At 38.8% G+C, this 26,475-nt stretch overlaps 2 protein-coding genes across 3 annotated transcripts in view; one reads left to right on the top strand and one right to left on the bottom strand.

Annotated features, from left to right (window-relative positions):
• Positions 1-21,863, bottom strand: part of LOC127659495 (protein FAM199X) — a 37,723-nt gene extending 15,860 nt beyond the window's left edge. The window contains exons 1-5 of the mRNA XM_052149349.1: positions 21,763-21,863; positions 20,287-20,460; positions 11,050-11,269; positions 10,751-10,903; positions 10,229-10,390 (exon numbers count right to left, since the gene is read on the bottom strand). Of these exons, the coding sequence (XP_052005309.1) occupies positions 10,229-10,390; positions 10,751-10,903; positions 11,050-11,269; positions 20,287-20,453 (702 nt within the window). The 5' untranslated portion in view covers positions 20,454-20,460; positions 21,763-21,863. The remainder of the gene's footprint in view (positions 1-10,228; positions 10,391-10,750; positions 10,904-11,049; positions 11,270-20,286; positions 20,461-21,762) is intronic.
• Positions 21,864-21,916: 53 nt separating this feature from the next.
• On the top strand, positions 21,917-24,515 carry LOC127659506 (uncharacterized). 2 transcript variants are annotated; one of them, XM_052149363.1, is made up of 4 exons: positions 21,917-22,087; positions 22,748-22,945; positions 23,038-23,113; positions 23,330-24,515. In XM_052149363.1, exons 1-4 carry the CDS (start codon positions 21,986-21,988, stop codon positions 23,716-23,718), a joined length of 765 nt encoding a protein of 254 aa, XP_052005323.1. In that variant the 5' UTR covers positions 21,917-21,985; the 3' UTR covers positions 23,719-24,515. The 2 variants fall into 2 exon arrangements, with proteins under 2 accessions (XP_052005323.1, XP_052005322.1); XM_052149362.1 differs by having other exon boundaries at positions 23,038-23,146.
• Positions 24,516-26,475: the final 1,960 nt, after the last annotated feature.

Raw genomic sequence — 26,475 nt, 5'->3', positions numbered from 1 at the left:
AGTCCTGAAGAGCAGAGATGGCTCCTGCTGGCCAGGTTTTCACCTGCTTCTGAAGCGGTTTTGTGTGTCTGACGAGCGGTCTGTATGCTGGAATTAACATAACAGAGATGTGGTCTGAGTAGCCGAGGTGGGGGCGGGGCTCCGCCCGGTACGTGCCTGGGATGTTTGTGGAAACAAGATCAAGTGCGTTCGCCCCTCTCGTAGCAAAGTCCACATACTGATGGAATTTAGGGAGCACTGTCTTGAGATTCGCATGGCTGAAATCTCCAGCGACAATAAACAGTCCGTCGGGGTGAGCGTTCTGCAGTTCGCTCATAGCCCCATACAGTTCACAGAGCGCTTCCTTAGCATTAGCGCTGGGGGGAATGTAAACTCGGTTATGCAAACAGTGGTGAATTCCCGTGGTAGATAAAAAGGTCTGCATCTAACAGTCACAAGCTCCAACAGCGATGAACAGTAACTAGAGACTAGCATAGAGTTCTTGCACCATTCCGTGTTGATGTAAATACACAAGCCACCACCGCGAGTCTTACCGCAGAGAGCTGTATTTCTGTCGGCACGAAACGAGGCAAGCCCGTCTAGCTCAATGGTGGCATCCGGAACTCTGTCGCTGAGCCATGTCTCCGTGAAAACAAAGACGCAGCAGTCTCTAAACTCACGCTGCGTAGCCTGCTGGAGTCGGATATAGTCCAGTTTATTGTCCAGGGAGCAAACATTTGAGAGCAGGATAGACGGGAGAGCCGGCCGGCTAGGGTTTGTTTTTAGCCTAGCATGGACCCCCGCGCCCTCTTTCCCCGCTTCCGCTTTCTCACACACCGCTTACGACGTCCTCTCCCCCGGCCACCGGCATCTGGCGACGCCGAGGACTGGAGGCCTGGTCTCCGCAGCAAGCAGAGTACGCGTAGCGCCTCCTGCAGGTCATCATGCAGCTTGGTTTTTGCATGAGTCTTAAATTTCAGTAGTGTCTGGCGATGGTAGACACGAACACTGGTTGATCCGATGTCCATGTGTTGCAAAAGTCGGGGGTTTTTAGCAAAAATAGCACCATTGTGGATCCGGAGTGGCCGCTGCGTGCTACCGCGCCACCATCTTGGATCTTGCTAGTAGAAGATAGTAGCGCTGTAAGGATAGCTCCATGCCTCAACCCATCCCGCCAGTATGCAGTTATTCCTAGCACCACTCCAAGTGGTGGAAGGATTACAGCTTACCTGGTCTCTCTAGACCTTGTCAAACAAATCCTTAGATCTGCTACTGCCTCTATTGTGCAAACTTCATAGATACACCTGGCATATAGTCTTGGCAGTGCAATTCCAATCTATGTAAAACCTCAGAACCTCGAAATAGGATTCATCCTCAATCTACCCATCATAGAAAGGCAAAATATATACTGACTAAAGTCCGTATTGAATACTGGTTTTTGGATAGGTAACACACATTTGACTCAAAACACCACCAACAATTGCCTAACACAATGAGGACCTCTCGCTCTACCTTATCCCTAACCTAAGCATGTGTACCAAGACAAAGGGCATTCTTTAGGTTTGTCCAAGCAACCCCTTTGTTAGAGAGGTGACAAACTCCCTCTGAGGCCTAAAAGCAGAATCCCCTGAACAAAAGTGTCAAGGTGTCTGACAAAGATGAAGGAACCGAGACAAAGGTAGAGCAAGCAGGCATTCGCTGGCTTGTTAACACGAGCCACCGAAGTTCTAATATAATGTCATAACCACCATGATACAGCTACTAAACCAAAACAGACGGTTTTCTTAATGGTTCCCCATGGAGCCACCGTGCACATTTATTATATTGTCCTCCATCATCTCAGCGTCGACAAACATCTTCATGCACTTGCTTAATAATTAGTGTTTTGTGATACAACAAAACGCCAAAGACGGACATCAAGTCATAGATACTAAAGTTGACTTTTATGCAGGGGTCATGTGAATCTGTTTTTATATGAACTGTCCAAACTAATCACCAGAACATACATTTTAAAAATCAACTACTGTCCCTCGCATTCGTGTTTGCGATGAAGTGCACTGGAGGAATCCCAGAGAATGATGCAGAGGGAACCCCCACTGCCACAGTGCAATGCAGCAGTAGATGCAATGAAAAGTTAAGGAAACAAACTCTGTGTAGCAACTGTGTAACATCTGGAAATAAGGTGAAGCAACGGAGAACAAAATCTTCCAAGGACTTCCTTAGATGTCATGTTTGCTATTTGGACACTTCATGAGGCTCATTATATCAGTTCACTCGTCTGTAGCGTGCACAATACAATGTGACAAAAACCATGACTATTTCACACGCCATTGAACTGTACAATATAATTAAGCTAAACGTGAAGTATCCCATTTCTGCGCTACAAGTGGCACCAAACGGAATTACAAAAATTAAGTATCTTTTCAAACAACCTTTGCCAACACCCCATAGACTCATCATGCCCTTTCACAGTCTCTGATTCCCTCTGAAGAAATAGGCAATACCAAATAAAAGGTGACAAACGTTTAACATCATATACATTTTTTTCCTGAACGTGGAAGTATTACATAGTCAAATTTCCGGTCTCCATTGTTTTCACCCGCATAGACGTTTATTCTTAGCATGTTAAGTGTTACATTTGTAGAAGTTGTTAAAAAACATGTGACTCAATAGCACCTCTGTGATTCTATAGTGACTGATACATAGTCGAGATGACTTTTTTTAATTTTCTTTTATTTTTATTTTTTTTACATGGAGTAGATGGCATGAAGCAATGGTCCAAGGTTAGTTACACTGATATCACTAACTTCTTTGAGATGTTATGACAGCCAACAACTGCGCAAGTTGAGCGTGAAATTCGTTTTTACTCCAAATAACACTTTAATGGTGGCTGCTCTCCATCTGGATTGCTCGTTTGGGTTTTACATTGCATCTCAACACCAGAAACAGAAAACAGTCAATTCAAATCATCATGGCGCCGGTCAGTGGTTGCTCAGGAAAACCCTGGATTAAACAATACCACTTTAACATATACACAACAAACAGAAAGCATGGCAGAGGAATCCACTTATCCAATAACATCACTGGACTAAACGGCAGCTGGGTGTGTGGAGGATCCAGCACATGAGGAAGCTTGTTCTTGTGTAAGTGTAGTAATACATATTCCGAGTATCATACAAATTTATCTGAAGTTCGACAGTAATGAGAAAAACTGATTGTAGCTTACCTGTCGAGAAACAACACAGCAAGTTTGCCGAATCCATCGAACCCCAAATATTTCTTCCACAAATTTCTCCAACTTGTAAATGTTATGCTAATGTTCACTCTGGTTTTGCTACATTCTCTGTCTCTGAATTTTGGCAAAGTTACATTTACTTTACTCTGTACACGTCTGCCATAGATATTCCTATTCTCCTGGCTGAACAGTTACTACAAGTGGCCACACCCCAAACTTAAAACGCATAAGGTTGCACTAAAAAGGGATGGGTGGAGCTGAGCGGGCCGCTCAAAATATAAACAATATTTTGATAGTGCCTGAAAGGCTCAGTGTTTATACATTTGTCGGAGGTAAACCCACAAATGGCTTATAATTGTCAGTGAACAATAAACTTGGATAGCAGAATGTATTAACATAAAAAAACATTACATACACATTTAAATCATAAACTTATCCATGAATGCTGCTGAGCTGTGACTACCGCCTATGATTTTACCTTTAAAAGATACCTGCAATCTGTTGCATCAGAGCCTACATAGCACCTAGACTACTGGTCCACACGTGTCATCAAATAACTTTTAACAACTCCACAGTACCTTCTGTAACTTTAAAGGCATATTATATAATAACAACAAAATAAGCACATTTCATGACACATGAGCGGGTCTCAATTGAACCAGTAGTCTACCACTACTGACTTGCCAGGTCAATTATAACACGGCTTAACACAGTTAATTAAATGCATTGTTCTTGTCTTTTTTTTAGTAGCTAACAAGTCAAATTATGAATGTTCACAATGTATTTTCGTAGATTTTTAGGAAGATGATTAAATAACCAATATCTATGAGGCTTCCATTTAATGAAAAAGGCTGACATTCTAGGATTTTCTTTTATATGCCAATGGTATTTTCATGACTAAGCAAAATTCAACTAAAACTTTAATGCTGCCATTCGTTTTGCATTTTTTTAGATTAGATAGATTAGATTCAACTTTATTGTCATTGTGCAAAATACAAGTACAGAGCCAATGAAATGCAATTAGCATCTAACCAGAAGTGCAAATAACAATATGTATATATACACTCACCTAAAGGATTATTAGGAACACCATACTAATACTGTGTTTGACCCCCTTTCGCCTTCAGAACTGCCTTAATTCTACGTGGCATTGATTCAACAAGGTGCTGAAAGCATTCTTTAGAAATGTTGGCCCATATTGATAGGATAGCATCTTGCAGTTGATGGAGATTTGTGGGTTGCACATCCAGGGCACGAAGCTCCCGTTCCACCACATCCCAAAGATGCTCTATTGGGTTGAGATCTGGTGACTGTGGGGGCCATTTTAGTACAGTGAACTCATTGTCATGTTCAAGAAACCAATTTGAAATGATTCGAGCTTTGTGACATGGTGCATTATCCTGCTGGAAGTAGCCATCAGAGGATGGGTACATGGTGGCCATAAAGGGATGGACATGGTCAGAAACAATGCTCAGGTAGGCCGTGGCATTTAAACGATGCCCAATTGGCACTAAGGGGCCTAAAGTGTGCCAAGAAAACATCCCCACACCATTACACCACCACCACCACCAGCCTGCACAGTGGTAACGAGGCATGATGGATCCATGTTCTCATTCTGTTTACGCCAAATTCTGACTCTACCATCTGAATGTCTCAACAGAAATCAAGACTCATCAGACCAGGCAACATTTTTCCAGTCTTCAACTGTCCAATTTTGGTGAGCTCTTGCAAATTGTAGCCTCTTTTTCCTATTTGTAGTGGAGATGAGTGGTACCCGGTGGGGTCTTCTGCTGTTGTAGCCCATCCGCCTCAAGGTTGTGCGTGTTGTGGCTTCACAAATGCTTTGCTGCATACCTCGGTTGTAACGAGTGGTTATTTCAGGCAAAGTTGTTCTTCTATCAGCTTGAATCAGTCGGCCCATTCTCCTCTGACCTCTAGCATCAACAAGGCATTTTCGCCCACAGGACTGCCGCATACTGGATGTTTTTCCCTTTTCACACCATTCTTTGTAAACCCTAGAAATGGTTGTGCGTGAAAATCCCAGTAACTGAGCAGATTGTGAAATACTCAGACCGGCCCGTCTGGCACCAACAACCATGCCACGCTCAAAATTGCTTAAATCACCTTTCTTTCCCATTCTGACATTCAGTTTGGAGTTCAGGAGATTGTCTTGACCAGGACCACGCCCCTAAATGCATTGACGCAACTGCCATGTAATTGGTTGATTAGATAATTGCATTAATGAGAAATTGAACAGGTGTTCCTAATAATCCTTTAGGTGAGTGTATATAGAAATAAGTATATACAATATACAATATGGGTTTTTGAGTGCAAAGTTATGATGTAGAGAAGCAGAGACCAGCTCAATGCAAATGTCTATAATACAGTACAAGGTGCAAATGAAGAAGCATAAACTGAAGGTGCATTGTACAGAATGAGGTATAAGTATGTAAATGTGTAAATATATGTATATGGCCAGTGGCCATAACAGTGCAAGCAGCATCAGGAGGTAGACGTTATGTGCAAGAAATGTGCAAGGGAATCTGCAGAATTTTATTTTTTTTTATAAATATATATAAATGAATAAAACAAAAATACAAAAATGAAGTTCGGGTGGGATGTAGTGTTCAGCGCCTGAGTTGAGAGTTCAGTAGGCTGACAGCTGAGGGAAAGAAACTGTTCCTGAGTCTGCTGGTACGACAGCGAAGACTCCTATAGCGTCTCCCAGATGGGAGAGGAGTAAACAGACCGTGGTTGGGATGAGAGGTGTCTTTGATAATGCTTCTCACCCTCCTTAGGCAGCGTTTATTGTGAATGTCATTGATGGAGGGTAGCTGGACACCAGTGATGTATTGGGCAGTTTTCACCACCCGCTGGAGTGCGTTCTGATCTGAGACAGTGCAGTTGCCATACCAATAGTGCAGCGGTAAAAATTCAGCAGGATATGGGGGACAGGTGAGCTTTCCTTAGCTTCCTAAGGAAGTAAAGGTGCTGTTGCACCTTTTCAATCAGAGTGAAGATGTTGTAGGTGCAGCTTGTCACACGCTCCACTTCATCCCCATCAATGTAGATGGGAGTGTGTGTGTCCTTCCCTAGTCCGCCGGTAGTCCACAATCGGTTCCTTGGTCTTCTGGGTGTTGAGTGTGAGATTGTTGTTGGCTCACCACACTACCAGGTGCTGTACCTCTTCCCTGTAGGCCGTCTCATCGTAGCCGCTGATCAGACCTACTACTGTGGTGTCATCTGCAAACTTGATTATGGAGTTGGAGCCATATTCAGGCATGCAGTCGAGGGTGAAGAGGGAGTAGAGGATTGGACTCAGCACACAGCCCTGTGGTGCACTAGTGTTCAAAGTGAGGGTGGAGGATTTGTGGTTACTTATCCTAACAGACTGTGGTCTGTTAGTGAGGAAGTCCAGGGTCCAGTTGCAGAGGGAGGGGCTAATGCTCAGCTTTTATGGGTTGTTCTGTATTTCTACGATCAAAGCGAGCATAAAAGGTGTTCAGTTGTCTGGGAGGGTGGCATTACTGGTTGGGGGGGGGTGCTGTTTGCTGGTTTGTAGTTTGTGAGGTCATGGATGCCTGTCCACATACGTCGGGGGTCATTGTTCGTAAAATTGTCCTCAATCCGCAGTTTGTAGTTGTATTTTGCTGCTTTAATTCCCCTCTTCAGACTGGCCCTGGATAAAGTGTAGGCTTCCCGGTCACCAGATCTGAAAGCAGCATCAAGTGCTTTCAGCAGGAGTCGGACTTCCTTGTTCATCCAGGGTTTCTGATTAGGGTATGTTTTAATTGTTTTTTTGGGTGGTTACCATGTCGACACACCTGTTGATGTGTTGCAGAACAGAATTTGTGTAGCTGTTAATGTCGGTGTGGGAGTCCAGGTTGGCCTGAGAAGCAAACACATTCCAGAGTTCTGGAACTCATGCTGTAGTGAAGAGTCTGCTCCTTCCAGCCACACTTTTACAGTCCTCACTGTGGGTTTCACACGTTTGATGATGGGGTGTATTTGGGGAATAGGAACAGGGATAAGTGATCGGATTGTCCAACATGGGGGAGGGGGTGGCTTTGTAGGCATCAGAGATGTTAGTATAAACATGATCAAGAGTGTTGTCTCCTCTTGTAGGGCAAAAAACTTTTTGATAAACTTTGGGGAGTGCTGTCCTCAAATTGGCGTGGTTGAAATCACCAGCAATGATAAAAGCTCCGTCCGGATGCGTTGTTTGCAGTTTACTAACAACAGAAGAGAGTTCCTTCATGGCTAGCTTAGCATTAGCATCTGGGGGTACATATACTGCAGCGATTATGGTAGATGTAAATTCACGGGGCAGGTAAAAGGGTCTGCACTTGATAAAGAGGTACTCAATATCTGCAGAACAGTGGGATTTGGTAATAACAGCATCGGAGCACCAAGTTCTGTTTACATAGATGCAAACACCCCCACCTTTGATTTTACCGGAGTCCACAGCCGTTCTGACAGCTCTATGGATACTGCGCCCCTCTAGCTCAATCGCGCTGGTTGGAATGGTGCTATTGAGCCAAGTTTCCGTGAAAACCATAACGTTGCAGTCCAAAACATTCGCTGAGTAATCCGAAGCAGTAGTTCGTCGATCTTATTTGCCAGAGACCGTACATTAGTGAGAAAGATTCTACTTCTACACATCAACATTCAAAAATTACAATAAAAATAATATTATTAACAATTTTAATCATAATGACTATTCCTTCACACTAAACTATGGTGCATAAAGTGTCCCTTTGTGCCTCCTGGCAGTGATTTTGTGCCACATGAGTCTCACATGTGGCTGGTGTTTTTACTGCCACGTTAATTCCCGCTATAGTGAGGTTCATTCTGGTTGACCCATACTGTATTTATCAGGGGAGTGAGGGAATACAATTTGTGTTACAACTATGGCAGTTGAAATTTTTTCAACTTATAACTTTATTAGGTACACCCGTACACCCACTTATTCATGCGATTATCAATGGCCAGACTGGTTTGAGCTGACAGAAAGGCTACGGGAACTCAGATAATCATCTGAGAATCCACAACACATCAAACCTTGAGGTAAATGGGCTACAACAGCAGAAGACCATGTCGGGTTCCACTTCTGTCAGCCAAGAACAGAAAGCTGAGGCTCACAAAAACTGGAAAGTTAAAGCCTTGTCTGATGAATTTCTATTTCTGTTAGGTACACAGATTGTAGGCCTGTTTTTTTAATTGTCCAGTTTTGATGAGCCTGTGCCCACTACAGCCTCAGATTTCTGTTCTTGGCTGAAAGAAGTGGAACTCAAAATGGTTACTATGTAAGAACTATATGGAACATTTTAATAAACACAACGTAGAATCAATTGCTTTAAAGCATGGACCTTTGTGAATTATGGACCAAGCTTTCAGTTTTCCTGCTGTTCTAATGATCTCAGATTATAGGAAAAAGTAACTGGCTTTGTCTGTCTTCAGATTTCTGTATTTTAATTAAGGATGGGCATTCATCAATAATTTGGTATTCAAATATTTAAGCTCATAAAAATGAATATTTGAATATTCTATTATTTAAATGAAGGTAATTAATGAGAAAGATACATAAAAAAGTATTTTTTTAGTTAAAAAAATATAAGCTTTTAAATATAATCAAAACAAGTTTATATCATATCCTGTATTCTTTTTTAAATATTTAAACAAGCAATGAGTGAAAACAAAAAAAGAATAGAATGAAAGCATTTAAGATCACGCAAAGTGAAGAAAAAGAAACTGCTAATGAAGTAGACTGACGCAGTTAACATACAGGACGAGTATAATTATATCGGCATATAATAGTTCAAGTATATATTGGATCTCATGTCATGTTTTTGTTGAGAAAAACAAGCATAAAACAAGCACGTGCTCAGTAAACTATACTCATTTATACACACCAATTTAAATGATGGCATGTCCCTCAGCTAGCATAGTCTTTCTCGGATGCCATGTCTGTTGTTTACAGAAGCATGCCATGTCTGTTGTTTACAGAAGCGTTGTGGGGATTACGTTGCTACGGGGATGCTGCTTTCTGACGAGCTGCACATATACAAGAGTAAAGAGTACACCGCTTATACAGTACATTTAAACAGGAACCGAGCTTTCTCACAGTAAGCCACATTCTCACAATAACACACTTTTCTGGTGTCCATCTGAACGTACTGTGAGAATGTGGCTTACTGTGAGAAAGCTTGGTTCCTCACAGTAAGCCACATTCTCACAATAACACACTTTTCTGGTGTCCATCTGAACGTACTGACAGAACCGTTTGCTCAACAAATGTGATCAACTTGTGTCCCCACTCAACAGCGCCACCCAGTGCATTCTGTTATAACTTCCACTTTTAGTTTGTGTGTTCAGGATTTAACATGCATCTCACTGTATATATGGCCAGCAAAGCAAAACTTTGCGAAATTCAAATAGTATTTTTACTTTTTGAATAATTATTGCAGAACGAATATTCAACTACTCGTACATATCCCTAATTTTAATCAGTAAGATCCTGATGAAAGGAAACTGTTAAGGAGTCCTAACTCAAGAACATTTTAATTAAGCCCAATATAAACTAGGTGTTAACATTTTACAGATTATTGTTGTTAAATGTCAGTAAATTTAAAATTGCGTCCCAACCAATGCTGGTTGAGTAAGCATTTCAATGGGACAAAATATACAAAATTATTGGTACATATTATTATTAATATTAGATTTTGTCATTATATATATATATTTATTTATTTTTATTTATTTTTTGTTGCTTTTGGTCACCTGTTTAACACAAGTCAGGATTTGACTTTTTATATTATTTGTAATTTTTGACATTTTGTAGAGATTCTTAATTTCAGAGACTTTTTCAGGCCTGCAAAATCACAATTTATACAATTCCCTGATATTTCCAGGTTTTCCATGACCCTAACATAACCCTGCTTGGAACTTTGCAAGAACTATAAAATACTGTATTAAAAATTATTAAGTTAATGAGTAAAGTACATAATACATTACCTGTTTGAGTTTTTCATCTGTGAGGCAGTTCAGTTCAATGATGAATTCACTGTCAGTTGGCAATATCTGTGCACTCGGGTCAATTATCTTTATGATATCAAGCTGCTCCCGAAGACCCATTTCTGTGCTGACTTTACGACTCAAATATTCAATATATTCCACCTGCAAAAGAACCAATGAAATTAGTTCACACAGACAACTGGAAGTTTACATTGAAGACACAGCATAACATCAAATACAATTTATTCTGTCATACATTTAGGCCACTAGTGAAATGCTTCTATTTCATTTTTGAATTTCATACAAACTTTTAGGATAGCTTATTAGCAGAACAATGTGAGTGAAAAGCTGTATAAAAAAAACTAAAAAAAGTTTTTCTTTCACACTGTTATTTTATGTAACTTAAGTGTAAGCTGACCCAAAAGTTCTTGGGTTATTTGCAATGTGGTGTCAGACATTTGGACCCCACTGTATATCAACACATACTAGTGTAAGAGAGGATGTTTGTAGATGATAATAAACCTGTTCATCATTAGTCATGGCGCTCCAGGGCAGCTCATCCAGATTCTGGTGCAGTTTGTTTTTTCTTTTGGAAATGAGGCAGGGTGAACTGGGCACACTTGGTATAATGTCAGACAACACATCACTGCCACTGGCTATGTCACTGCCTGGTAACTACAATCACACACATTTGAGTTATTATGTGAAATTTGTGTGTTCAAGAAAACAAAACAAAACATTTAACAATATTTAAACAGATCCTCAACAAAAACACAGCAGACAACAGGACTACAGCTTCAACACTACAGTATCATGCCCACCTGCCACTCAAATTCACTGTCTGACCAATCCCAGTATGTGCTGATGGAGGAGGAGACATCGCTGCAGACGCTGCCCTCAGGAAACAGGTCAAAGGAGGTGAGCTCCTGATCATCCAGAAGGGAGTAGCAGTCGTCCTGATCTCCTACAGACACAGAGGAAAAGAGCTCCTCACTGCACTCTGAACTCGCCACACTGGTGCCACACGACGTCAGGTTCCACCTGCAAACACCATATTGTCAACCTAAATTAGGGCTGTTCAATTAATCGGAAAAACAAATCAGGACTGCGGCTGCCGGTTACAGCCTTTAATTTAAATCTGCTCCAGTTGCATCAATGGTTTCTATTTACAACATGTTTTTGCAACGGTTGAGTATTCTAACTAATAACAGAAATGTCTGTTGAGCAATTATACAGTAATGGCCAATCAGAGACGCTTAAATTAGTCCTCTGTCTTATCAGTAATGATGGCAAGTTTTAAATAGTCCGATGCCCACATGTTTACTTCATATTTCACCTCAGTTCGCAGTGACACAAGAAAATTAATACTGAAGACACATCATCTGATACCGAATAGAAGCCGTGGAACAAAAGAGGAAGCACTATACAATTATTTTGGATTTATGTGCATGTAGCGCCACTCACTTGCTAAGTAGATGGTATATACACTGCAAATGAGCAACGCGACAAAACTGAAACACTCCAGTTTTAATCAAGACATAGACGCGGTGTAAATAATTGATTTAAGCTAATTAGACTGCTTCATTTTAACCCTGTTTGGAGTGTCAGTCAGCTCACGCTGAATGAGTATAAACATGCAGTGAGTGACAACTTCAGTAACTCTATTGGAAGAGTTTGTCTCGTTGCTCTACTTCTGTGTACAGTTTATTCAAAATTGAATAACGGTTTATTTTTGTCACGTTAAGTAGGTCAATGTGAATTTAATTTGTATAAATGGCAAGAAAGTAATTCAGCTTAATTGTTCTAAGCTTTTTTTGGAGATGCAGCCAAAATAAAGAATATTGTATGAATGGCATATTTCACGAATCACTGTAATTTATTGCGTCTGCTCTAATAAGACCCATTTGCCCTGTAGCTGCTATTGGTAGATTTACAATTTTCATGAATCACAAATGGCTGTTTTTAATTTCCAAGGTGCAACCACTGAGGCCAAAAATGATCTAACGATGATCTTTTATGTACGAGATCACCATTCGACAATCTAAGGGGATGAATGAGCAGTCTCATTACCACAGCGCTTACTGAACGCAGTACATAACTTGGTCAATTTAAATCAGCTGTTAATAAGTTTAATTATGGAATGTCACATATTTTTTTTACCAATAATTTATGCAGTTAAGACACATATTGCATGTCTGATGGCAGTTTTTGATTTTATGGCACCTTTCTCATGTGTGATGATATGTATTTATTAGGGCTGTCGATTTAATGCGTTAATTCAGTGCGATTAATTTGACAAAAAAAACGCGTTAAAAAAATTTACGCAATTAATCGCATGTCCCCGGACCATAATAAGTACGATTCCTGAGAAATGCAAGCTTGTAGTACCACCTGTTTACTCCAGAGGGCAGTAAGTGAAATTTCAGCTGTATGAGCAATGCACAGTTTATACAGTAAAGAAAACACTTCAGTAGGCAGAACAACACAAACATGCGTTACGTTCTTGCATTTAAAACACTTGAAGGAGCGCAAATGCGAACTAAGGGATCTCAAGATGTGTTTAAAGATTGAGTATTAAACTACATTTAACTTGACACAGTAGGGCTGAACGATATTCTGTTTTAACATCGACATCGCGATGTGCGCATGCGCGATAGTCACATCGCCGAAACATGCAATGTGAAGGGTAGCACACATTGATGTATTAAGAGAACGGTAGCATACAGTAAACACGAGTTTGTTGTATGGCTTGTTGCTGTGGTGACATGCACGTTCCGCGTGCCAGCACAGTGATTGGTTCGCTGTGCAGTTGCTCACCGCGCTCACACACAGCCAACATTCTCTGGCAATCCTAGCTAAAAATGAGCGACGAAGAGGATCGTGCGCAAATAAAGGATGATTCCGTACCAAAAAGAAAGTCAAAATCCACTATTTGGGACTATTTCGGCTACAAAAAGGAGGATGTTGACCAAAAAGAGGTACTTTGCTTGGAGTGTTATAAAGTTGTGGCCACAAAACAAGGAAACACCACCAATTTGTCTGATCACTTAAAACGGCACCACAAAGCTCTTTACGACGAATACAAAGTCAAATCTGGATGTCAAAACTATTTGCGATGCCTTTGCCAGTATGACACCTTACCAGAAAGGCTCTCAACGACAGAAAGACATAACAGACCCAATAACGTTTCATATCGCTAAAGATATGTTGCCATTAAACACCGTCGCCAAAGAGGGATTTAAGAGTTAATCAAGTTGCGATAAAAGAGCTGTATGAAAAATGCAAATCTAAGATTGAAGCAGAGCTGTCTCACGTGGAATACTATGCAGCTACAACAGACTTGTGGTCCAGCAGGACAACGGAGCCCTACATAAGTCTGACGGTCCATATCCTCACAGAGGACTTCGAGATAAAAAGTCGCAGTTTGCAGACGGCATTTTTCCCGGAGAGTCATACAGCCGAGAATATCGCAGAGGCCCTGAGAGAAGCGGTGACGGCGTGGGGCTTAGATGAGACACGTCAAGTCTGTATAACAACAGATAATGCAGCGAACATGGTGAAAGCTGCCGCTCTGAACAAGTGGACCAGGCTACAGTGCTTCGGCCACAGACTGCATCTTGCAGTTGGTGAGTAATGACCATGATCCTTATCCTAAATATACATTTTTACTTAATAACCTGTCCTGAACCAGACAAAACTTGTAAAATGTATGTTGCATATGTGTAGTAGAGCTTTAAAACGTTAGAAAAAAATACAGAAACTAAACATTTAATTTTAAACAACTTATTATTTAATCAGTGGCAAAAAAAAGTTTTATGAGCACATTTATTGTTTAATTTTAAACAACTTATTATTTAATCAGTGGCAAAAAAAAGTTTTATGAGCACATTTATTGTTTAATTTTAAACAACTTATTATTTAATCAGTGGCAAAAAAAATAGTTGTATGAGCACATTTATTGTTTAAAATAAAACAGTGTGCTTCAATAATTAAAGTTTGCAATGTTTTGTTCGTTTTCTCCGCTTAGAAAATGCAGTGAAAAAGGATGGCCACATTGATCGTGCTGTAGGAGTCTGCAAGAAGCTGGTGAGCCACTTCTCTCACAGCTGGAAGGCCAGCGATGCCCTGGCAAAAGCCCAGAAGGAACTCAATCTACCATCACATTGTCTCATCTCAGAATGCCAAACAAGATGGGGTTCCAGACAGATGATGATCAGCAGGATATTAGAGCAGCAGCAGGCTTTAACTCAGGTCCTGTCTGCAGACAAGAAGTTGCGGCATCTAATTCCAACCTGGCAAGATTTAGATGTCCTGGAATCTGTTAGCAAGTCAATGGGCCCAATGCTGGATTTCACTGATGCACTTTCAGGGGATGAATACGTCAGTGTCTCCTTTGTAAAGCCAGTTCTTCAGCTCTTCAACACTTCACTACTGGAAATGCGAGAGGAAGACACAGACCTGACCAAGAACATAAAGAAGATGATGCTGGACTACCTCAATGAGAAATACGAAGATGATGATACTCAGAAGCTGCTAGATATGGCATCTTTTTTGGGCCCCCGGTTCAAGATGGACTTCATCAGTGCAGACAAGAAGACCCAAGTTAAGGCCAGTGTGGCATCACAGATGATGGAATGCCAGGAGAAATCAAGCTGCAGCACTGACGTGGAGCCCAACCTTACCAGTGCACCCCCTAGGCAAAGAAAGCAAAGAAGTCCTTGGGAAGCTTCTTTAAACAGAGTGAAACCGTAGCAAAGGGTGATTCCTCTCTGACCCTAAAGGATGCTGTGGAAACAGAGTTAAACACCTACATACTAACACCTGCAATAGACAAAGAGGAGATCCACTTGCATGGTGGAAAGTACACAAACTAAGCTTTCCTCGACTCGCCAGACTTGCCCGCAAATACCTGTGTATTCCTGCAACAAGCTCGCCATCAGAGAGACTTTTCAGTACTAGTGGCAACATCGTCACTTGCCAACAAACCTGTCTCAAGCCTGCAAAGGTTGATAGACTTGTGTTCTTATCCAAAAACCTTGAGTAAGCAAAGCATACAGCATACATAAGCATGCATCATGCTAAAGAATACTCAGTTTAGGAGAAGTTTTATTTTATTTTGTTTAGCCATGATTATGATGATGACCAACACTGTTTTACTTTGGCACTTTTGCTAAGAAAAGTTGACTTAAAAACAAAAGATTGTGAACCAAAATGCTTATAAGTTGTTTTATAAAAAATATGTTTATTTTAAGTTATGTTTTATGAACCAATCAGGGGGGTTGGTGTAAAGCTGCTGTTTTATTTAAAAATGTGTTCTGCTTTTCTGTTTACAGAAATATGTTCTAATTTTGAAATAAAATATTAAGTGACCTTTTTGTCACTTGTAATGAAGCTTGCTTATTAGTGAAATTATTAATATCATGGAATGGTAATTATTGACTTTAGCCTGGATTGATGGCTCACAATATCGCAATCTATATCGTTGGGAAAAAAATATTGCAATGTATTTTTTTTCCAATATCGTGCAGCCCTATGACAGTGACCCAAACATTTTATTTTTATGACACAACATGCCCGAGACGCTACACAAGCATGTCTGACGCAGGTGTAAATTGACGGCTTCTTAAACAAGCCCTCATAATAAATCTCCAACTGATTGACAAATTCACTTGTGAAATGGATTGCTGTGAACTGTGTGTCAATGATTGACTTATGATCAATAATATGGTAGTAAACAATACATTGTATTCTAAAGCCACTTTTTGTATTGTCTTATCAATGATTAACTCTTCTGCTACAGGAATGTAATGCATTTTAATTATCTGAATATATATATATATATATATATATATATATATATATATATATATATATATATATATATATATATATATATATATATATAATTTTTAAATATTTAAAGATAACTATGTACAATTATATATTGATATTAATATGTATAATCTTTATATATTGAATTATTGTTATATGAGGGGCTTTCTCAGCAAATATTTGTATATGCGATTAATTAATCAGGACACCATGTAATTAATTTGATTAAACATGTTAATCAATTGACAGCCCTAGTATTAATCAATCAAATGTATTTACATGTCACAAAGGAATTCTGAATCAAGTAAAAACTGGTTTTGTCAATAGTTCAGAAAATCTTTTACATATACTGCATTTCTTTCTACACCATAAATATCCCTTAAAAATTATTAGGCATGTCATTAACAAACACTATTACAATATGTAATGATTACAAATTGCTTAAACTGGAACTCAGCTCATATCTACCATTAATATCTGCTACACTGAAGCACTACGCGATTGCCTAATTTGTGATGTCACTGCAATTTCATATTTATATCAATATTAATAATTTCGATTACAATAACAAGGGCAATAATCAACAAGTGCAGCCCTAACTTAAAAGTACCATTTTTTTATTTTAGAAATAAATTACCAGAATATAAGCACACTGATAAACAACATGTCTGTTTGTTAAGTGCTTGTTGAAAAGTCACCAGTGCTTTTTGCTCTGAATTCTGAACCCTATAATATCAGATGAGTGTGAGTTTTGCTGATACTGATAAAAAAGACGGTGACATGAATAATGGCTGGTAAGAAATAACAGAGCCTTGCTTTGGACTATTTTGAGTTAAATTATGAAACTGGAAATATTAAATGCATTGTAATGTCTAATAATAAAATTATTTGTGGTGTTGGAATTGAAGGAAACAACCTTCAATACACAAACCTAAAAGTGTATTTGCAAAGAACCATAGTGATTCAAGGCTAAAGGGGCTAAGGAGTGATGTAGCTAATTCAGGGATGGAGATTATTAGGAGGCAATGATAGATAGGTGCCAATGGGGGGAATTTGGCTAGGACACCAGGGTTACACCCCTACTCTTTACGAGAAGTGCCCTGGGATTTGTAATGACCACAGAAAGTCAGGAGCTCGGTTTAATGTCCCATCCGAAAGACGGTACTTTTTTTTTAGTATACTATTAGTATACAATTTTTAGTATAGTATCAGCTACTGAGCAGCGTTGAACTGATCGAATTAAAAGGGAATTTCTCAGTTACGAGTGTAATGTAAAGCATGTATTATTTAATTAGCATTTAAAACAGAGCTGACCAAAGTGCTTCACAGTAATAACATTTTAAATATAACAACATTTAAAAATTACCACATAAACAAACCCCAGCAATCTAAAATACAAAAACTCTAAATTGTGTCCTACATTTCATTTGTAAGTCTCAAATGCCAATGAAAAAAGATGAGATTTATCTGGAGGTGAAGCATCTGGCAGAAAACACACATCATAATAAAAGCATGATTCAAAATAAAACGATGCCTGAAATTGAAGAAATTGTGACAGAAATATATTATATTCCAACTGCATATTAAAGTCATAATTACTGTAATAATAATTAATAATAATTAAGCAATATATCACAAGCAAGACTGCAGTTTGGGAAAAAAAAAATGCAATGACATGTTGAAAAGTTTGATTTTCTTCTTTTTCATAAAAAGAAGACAGACAGCTGATAACCCATTAATCTGAGGTTTATATATTGTTGAGAATATATAGTTGAGAAGATACGTTCAATGTTCACACATAATATATACAAATATAAGAGATAAAACTTTTTTTATTATTTAATACTGCCCTTCAGAATCTACATAAGCAGATATTTACATTAAGTATATGATGGATATAGTAGTGTGTTGCCTTCTTGAGCATCAATGAATGTTTGCACCTTGTGTAATAGTTACGTGTATCCTCAAAGGTCCTAAATATCAAAAGCTGGATCTCACATCACAAATAAATAAATAAATGTATTTGTATATTTATAAATATACAGTGGATATAAGAAGTCTACACACAAAACAAAGAAACAAATATATCAGACATTTTGCACCATTAATGTAAAAATTACAACCTATGCAATTCCACTGAAAACCAAAGTGACACAATCAGAGAAAAAATGCAAATAAAACACTGCATAAGTGTGCACATACCTGAACTAATACTTAGTTGAAGCACCCTTTGATTTTATTACAGCACTAAGTCGGTTGAGTTACAGTCTGTTTGGATAAGAGGCTATTAGCTTGGCACATCTTGACTTGGGAATATTTTCTCTTCTTTGCAAAAATGTTCCAGATCTGTCAAATTGCGAGGGCATCTCCTGTGTACGGCCCTCTTAAGGTACCCCCCACATATTTTCTATATAATTCAGGTCTGGGCTATGGCTGGGCCATTCCAAATCATTCATCTGTTTTTACTAATGCCATTCTCTTGTTGATTTGGATGTGTGCTTTGGATCATTGTCATGCTGAAAGGAGAAAGATCTCTTCATTTTCAGCTTTCTAACAGATGCGAGAAGGTTCTGTGCCAAAATCGACTGGTACTTGGAGCTATTAATGATACCCTCCACCTTCACTAAAGCCCCCGTTCCAGCTGAAGAAAATCAGCCCCAAGCATGATGCTGCCTCCACTATGCTTCACCCTGGGTATGGTGTACTTTTGCTGATGTGATGTGTTGTTTTTGTCCTAAACATATCTTTTACAATTTTGGGCACAAATTGTTATTGTTGTCTTATCAGTCCATAACACACGGTTTTGGGAGACTGGATATAGGTTTTTGCTGGGTTTGGATGTTTTGGGGTTTTTTTTTTCATCAGAATAGTCTTGGTCTTGTCACCCTGCCCCATAACCCAGACAGATGAAGAATATGGGAGATAGTTGTCACATGTAGGGAGCAACCAGTACATGCCAGAAATAGCTCCTTTAATGTTGCTGTAAGCCTCTTGACAGCCTCCCTGACCAGTTTTCTCTTTGTCTTCTCATCAATTTTGGAGCGACATCCTGTTCTTGATAATGTCACTGTTGTGCCATAGGATCTCCACTTGTTGATGACTGTCTTCTGTGTTCCATGGTATATCGGATGCATTGGCCATTTTTTTTTTAGACCTCACCTGAGCAATACCTTTCAACAATGAGATCCCGTTGATGCTTTCCTACAAGAACAGCTGAGATTTATTTGGAGTTCATCAGAGTCACTTCAGGTGAAGACAGGTGTGTACTATTTCACATGAGCTTGACGATTGGGTGATACTGAACACAGCCACATACCCAATTATAAAAGGATTTGTACACTTATGCAGTTAAGTTTTTTGTGGCATTGCATAGGTTGCAATTTTTACATTAAAAGTGCAAAAAGTCTAACATTTTTTACATCACAAAAACCTGCTGTATAAACAGGGGTGTGTAGACTTTTTATATCCACTGCATATATAAAGCGGTGCAGACTTCTATTTATAAAGAAGCCCGAAATACACATGGGACTTCTGTTTTGAAATGTCTGCACTTCCAAGTTGTGAGCTCACTGATGGATGATTCACTGAGAAAGTGACTCAAACTGCTAACCTGATATCCTGAGTTCACACCCCAAGTCCTTTTTGGGTGATTTATGAAAAAGACCAGTTCAAAAGAGTAATTTGGTCATGACTCTCTAACGCTGGGTTTGTTGTTGCATGCAGCAAGCTCTTATCATCAACAGAAAGGGTGAAAAGCGGCACGAGACACAATGTCGCTCTAAAGATGTATTCAATAACTCACAAGATGATATCTGATGAAACCGCATATGAAAGCATACAACCCGACTGTCGCCAATGGCGACTAGATTTTAAATTATTGTCGCAATCAATCATTTTTGGCCAAATCTGCAACCATTTAGTCACAGTCTGGGGCCCTGATTTTGGTGTCTATATGACTACTGAAGACTTGGAATATAGTGCATGAATTGCCTGGACTACATGTCTGTGATTCTGCTATAATTTGAGAAGTGATTAAGTTGAGAAGTGTTCTTCAAATCTGGTGCTAAAAACCTGTAAAGAACCTGCCCTGTTTTTCTCGAAATACAAGTTAGTCCAGACTTAAATACACTGAATAGATATAATTTTGTGCACTTTTTGGATGAGCATCAGAACCTCCTGACCAATTATTTCATTAATATTATCTGGCCTGATAAGCAGTCATTCACCTGTTGCTGTGAAAGCGATGCAATGGGTCTGTTCGGTGACACGATGACAACTGACACCCAAAGTCACTGATGTCCAGTGTGGCATCTTCACTGAAGTTTCCTCGCTGTGACAGCAGTGGAAACGGCTCCTCTGGAGCAAGGAACTTCTCATAGACGTCCTCAGACATCTAGAAACTAGATCAGAATCTCATCAGAATACATGACAGATAGTTATAAATCTACCATCTAGCTCTACATAACACACTGTATGACAGATATGATGACATAGATGGTTTATAAAGACTAGTGAACATAGAAACTCTCACTTTCAGTTTTCTTATTTGGGGAAACTGAATGATTATTCGACTAAATGTATTATGGTCAAATAGTCATTTGATTTAATTTAATTTAAAATAACATTACATTAGACATGCAGAAGTTATTATAGGCCAATAACCAGGAACATCCAAATATAATTATCGCACTAATAATGGAATTACCGCTGATATTTTCGGCGATAATTTGTTTCAGTTTAATTGAATCTCTGAGGCTTACCTTCAGAGTTCAGACAGGCGCTTGGGAAGCCTCAAGCGACAGTGGGTATGCGCGCGCACACACACACAATGAATCTGGATCATTTCACATCGCATGACAGTAACTTAAGGATGTATTTGATTATTAAATTGAGGTTGTAATAAATAAAATTATTATACTATTGAGGTTGTTCAATGACTACTGAGTGAAAAGATTCAGCTCAAATAACACATGAGATTTAAAAGATAAATTCATTTAAATGTTTATATACAATTATAAAGCTTCACATTTCTGTCTTAACCCTCCAAAAAAATCACTTCCAAGTGCCTCACTGTTAGATACATTTTTGCTTTTTTATGGAGGGTCAATTCGAAAGCATGTTTTGTGGTAATCATCATAATGCCACAAATGCTTTCGATTGAGCTTAATTTGTATTGAACCTGGAATATTCCTTTCAAATTTCAATGTTTATCGAATGAAATGTCCTGTATTTTGATCAAATTTAACTTGTCTTGTATGTAATTATAGAATTATTTATGAAAGTTCAATTCTTCGTCCTATATATTATGATATAAATAGTTCTAATCTGATATTTATGATGATTAGCTGATTACTGAGTGAAATATGCGAGTTATTGTGTATTTTGTGATTAAAGGGAATAACAGACTGTGCTAGCAGACAAGTTAGCATGGTATACCACAACAGATCTCATAAATAATCCCCCATTATATTCACTGATCTGATGAACAATAAATAACTTATGTAATTAATTTAGTAGAAATACCACTGAAATTACTATATTAATTTACAGTAGGTCGTGTCTGATAATATTAGCGATTAGCATTACACCTCCGCTAACAACACATTAGTGAAGCTTTACACTCTGTGACGTGCCTAATAACTGCTCTCAGAAAACATTACAAATCAATTACTGGTAATTATGTGTTTATATTTCACACATACCTGTTGTTCTATGAGGACTGTGTGTTTATTTAGACAAGCGCGAGCATCATACATCCTCCACCGATTACGTCACACCCCATCTTTAATGTTTAATAGGCCCTTTTCACATGACGTCACGCAACTTCCGTTCTGACTCAAAGCAGTGTACGTTTACTTCCGCCAGCATAGTGGAACGCTATGGAGTTTACCCAGTCCCTTCGACACCTGCCAAAAATACATCTAGATGATGTACAGCGACTTGCAGACAAATTTTCACTTACAACACGTTCCAAACTTGACAAAGGATACAAATTCTTCATTGAGTAGTACCTGTTTGCGTATGAAGGTAAGCATTTTGTATTGTCCCGCCCAAATTACGTTAGCGGAGGAGTTAGGATAACGATAGTTGTTAGCTTTCTCTCCTGCAGTGAAAGTCCATATTCTTAATTAATTTACTGTAATACAGACCTGTAAACTCTTGTTGCAATCATGTTTATTACTGATGTTAGCTACAGATTGTGTATTGTTAGATAAAAGTCAGTAACGCATTCATGGTTAATGTTGTGCCCTTTCACCAAAACATTGCATTGGAATAGTTTCGAATGTAGTTGTCGATGAGGTGACAGTGAGAGGGCGTTGTCACAGGTCTTTGAGGAAAAATGAGGAGGCTCATCACCTTCAGGTTTTTCTGATTTTCATGTTCTGCTGCGGTTGCAGACACTTTGCAGTAACGTTATCCCACAAAGTTCCCTTGTGGTTCAGTGTGTTTCTCAGCCTGATGTCAATGAGTGTGGTGCACCAAAATCTAGATGACAACCTTACATTTAAAAAACAGAAGAGGGTTGTTTGAGGACAATAAGACTGAGAAATATGCTGTGTGATGTTAAAATAAAATAGGTGTTCAAAGTTCATGGACTTACTTTAAAACCTTAAGTTTGTTCAATTAATCCAATGAAATGTAAAATTGTTGTGCAGGAAAGACTTATTTTCATGTTTCTCTTATCAGGTTACATTTCATGCTAAAGAGGTTCCTGTGGTACTGAAATGCATGTCATGTACCTGCTCTGCTGGGAAAGCACTGTGCAACCACATTGTGGCATTATTGTTTCAGAGTGCTCACTACTGTACCATGGGCTTCAAGGCAGTGCCATTGCCACTGTCATGCACCAGCTCACTGCAGACCTGGCACCGGCCTAGGACACAAGTAATACGTTAACATTTATTACATTTAATGATGTTGGACTATAATTTTGTAATGACTATGTCAATTAATTATTTATCATCAATATATTACAGGGAATTGCTCCTGAGGCAACAAATGACATGGTAGTGTGTAAACCAGTACCGAAGTCCAAGGATCATGCCCGAACTGGTGTGAAATGTACACTGTACAGAGCATATGGTGGCAAGTCTGAATTAACACCTGTCTATATATTTTAATGTATAACAGAACAATGATTAGTATATTTTCCCTTTAAACTTCAGTTGATATCTTCTGTAAATTATGAACATCTCTTAATATATAGGGTTTGGGGCAGCTCAAAACACTTTCATGTTTATTAAAATATACATCTCACTTTTTTGTCAGGTCCTCTTCCAGATCCTCACATCCTTGCCAGTGTTGAGAAACTGCAAGACAAATGCCCACAACCAGGCATTTGCAAATTGCTCCACGGGCTTGAGGCCCTTAATTTTGTGGACTCTAAATTTGGCCCGGTGCCATTTGGGTCTTTGCTCTCTTACCAGAGCCCTCCTGAGATAAGTAGAGACATTATTAAACACCCTGGTGCCCCTGGATTTCCTCAGTTGCCCATTGAAGGTCACAATTTTAAATTTCACATACAATTTGAGCCTAACTACAAGCAACAATGCCACTTAGAGAGCCTTAAAGTGTCAAGGGAGATCTCTGCTGCTATTGAGGCAGAAACACGACTGCAGTCAGAATGCCAGCTGTGGACCCAGGTACGCAAACCCTGACTTACAGCCAGCAGATTTGGTGAGATATGTCATGTCCGTGGAGAGTCAACTGCAAAATCCTTAGCTGCTCACATTCTGAGCGGAACTCCTCAGACAGCAGCTATGAAAAGAGGGCTGGACCTGGAGCCTGACATACTAAGGCAATATTCTGATTTCTGTGATGTCACTGTGACGCAGTGTGGGGGTCCTCATCCACCCTGATGCACCTCACCTTGCAGCCAGCCCTGATGCCAAAGTTTTCAACCCCAGAGAAACACCACCATTTGGGTTGGCAGAGGTTAAGAGTTATGATGTTGAAGATGTTGCTCAAGTTAAACACCTGATCACAGTTCGAGGCCAGGCTTGCCTTAAGAAAAGCCACAAATATTACTATCAGGTTCAAGGCCAGCTGGCCATAAGCGGACTTCAGTGGTGTGATTTTATAACAGATACCCACACTGACTTCACAGTTGAAAGAATATTTCGGGATGAGGAGATCATCAACTCAATGCGACAGAAGCTGGATTATTTTTATCACAACATCTACATGGATGTATTATTACGTTAAGGCAGAATTTTCAAATGTAAATATTTCTATGAACATCTGAGGCATGTAATTCCTGTTGTAAATACTTTTTCAATTTACAACTTAAGTCAGTGTTGCATTGTATGTAAATATCCTTTGTCTTATCGAGCAGTGGTCGCTCTTCAACCAGTTTTCAACCTTGTTTGTAGCTTTGAGCTGCTATGAAAGGTTTGTATTAGTTTCCTTCATCTCACATAAATGCTATTACCAAATATGTAAATAAAAAAAAAATGGCAAGTTTTAAAGATATTCTCTTTCTTTATTGGTTAAGATGTAAATTCATTTTACTCTGGATAAACTTTTTACAGAATGCTTCACAACATTGTTTATTAATAACCATGAAAATATAGTAACCCATATGTTCATACAAAGCATAGAAATTTAAAAATATATTACAAAGCACTTGTATTTACAGTATATCTACACAGTGCAAGCCCGTAGGCAGGGGGGTTCGGGTGGTTCGAACGAACCCCCCCTCACTGCCAAAGGTCCAGAATTTAAGTCGTTTTTTTTTTTTTTATGTGATTATTGTTATCGTTGTTTTAATCAATGCTTGTGACAAATATTCTGGATTGCTGTTTCAAATTAATATGATTTAATATTGTAGCTGGACGTGTGTGTGCCGCGCGTGCAGTTCAGAGAGAGTTGTCGCAATACACTTTTCAAAGCAACGGTGAAGAAGCATCGCCCCCTGGGGGTTATATATATATATATATATATATATATATATATATATATATATATATATATATATATATATATATATTTTTTTTTTTTTAATTAAAATTTCTATATTTTATACACTCAATAGTCTACAATATAATAGCCATATAAACGTAGCGTAATTAATAATAAAACATAGTTGGATATTCAGTGATATTGGCTGTGCAATATCGACTTTTGTGATTGGCCAATACCGGCAGACTGGAGCCAATGGAAATGCTTCTCTTCGGTGCGCATCTTATTCCTCTGAGAACTTCAAATCAGATCGCTTGAGGTAAATTATCTGGAATGATTTAATTGATTTACGATGCCTAGTATGTGAGAGTGTTATGTCTTAATGTGAGTTAATCTGAGTGTTTTTATGCGTGTCATGTTATCCTTTATTTATTAACTGTTATGAGTTTATTTTGCACCGATTCACTGATAGTGTGAGGATGTATGAGGTCACGAGTATGTACTAGTTGAGCACACATTCATGCGTAGCAGCATGGGAGAGGACCGCTTGTCATCCCTGGCCCTCATCCATACACACTATGACATGGCAGTCAACCTGGATGAAGCTGTGAACATATTCTCCAAATTGCACCCAAGAAGATTGGAACTGACCAGTGTATGGCGTTTAATTTTGGACAAAACAGCGCAAGCGCAAAAGCACCGCGCGCAAGTGAATTTCAACAGTGTGAGCACCATGACACAGCTCGCACGTAAAATTTAAACCTGCAGAACTTGCAAATCACAAACTCGAGCACAAAAAATATTATTGTGCACACAAATTAACAAGTCCCACACACGCGCTACTTTTTTCTGCACGCGCGCAGAACTGTACACACGCGCGAGTTCTTTTCTGCACACAAATCGGTTTTGACACTCAGGGGCGGGGCCCAATCCTTTCTGTTAACAAATGCTATTGGCTGCTGACCAAATACTGTATTGATTGGCTGCATCTCTTCGAATCTCTCGTGATTGGCTGTTGTTGGACGAGAACAGACAGAAAGCGGGAACTTCTTATTTTTGACAAGAAAAAAACATACAAAACTCTCTTAGTGGAGAAATAAGAAATATACATCAATTGGAACAATACAATTATTGTCAGTGTAAATGAAAAAAAAAAAGCGTCCCCTACACAATACTGAACAACAAAAAGCAAACAACAAGGGGATATTGGTTTAAAAAAAAGTCTTGAGATCAAAAGGCTTGAGAGAAAATGTAAATATTAAAGATAAAATTTAAATAAAAGCATCCTTTAGACGTAGCATACAAGTGGATATTTATAGAAACAATTGTCTGGATATATCATTACACATCTTTCTTGCAATTTTAGACTTTACTTATTTCAGTGAGGAAAATACTATTTATAATCGTTCATAAACCATGAAAAAGAAGGATTAGAATATCTCCACTTACTATAATGAATGATATTTACCCATGAGGACAATCATATTAACCAAATCAGATAGGGATGAATCTAC

Source organism: Xyrauchen texanus, chromosome 19 (genome assembly GCF_025860055.1).
Source record: "Xyrauchen texanus isolate HMW12.3.18 chromosome 19, RBS_HiC_50CHRs, whole genome shotgun sequence".
Lineage (NCBI taxonomy): Eukaryota > Metazoa > Chordata > Actinopteri > Cypriniformes > Catostomidae > Xyrauchen > Xyrauchen texanus.
This window is presented reverse-complemented; position numbering and strand designations above follow the sequence as displayed.

What these genes read in the sequence shown, in the direction of transcription:
- LOC127659506 (XM_052149362.1), top strand. Translation starts at nt 21,986, where the DNA reads ATGATGTACAGCGACTTGCAGACAAATTTTCACTTACAACACGTTCCA. An exon ending in GTACCTGTTTGCGTATGAAG is followed by an intron (nt 22,088 to 22,747) that starts GTAAGCATTTTG and finishes TTCTCTTATCAG; the next exon opens with GTTACATTTCATGCTAAAGA. An exon ending in ACTGTACAGAGCATATGGTG is followed by an intron (nt 23,147 to 23,329) that starts GCAAGTCTGAAT and finishes CTTTTTTGTCAG; the next exon opens with GTCCTCTTCCAGATCCTCAC.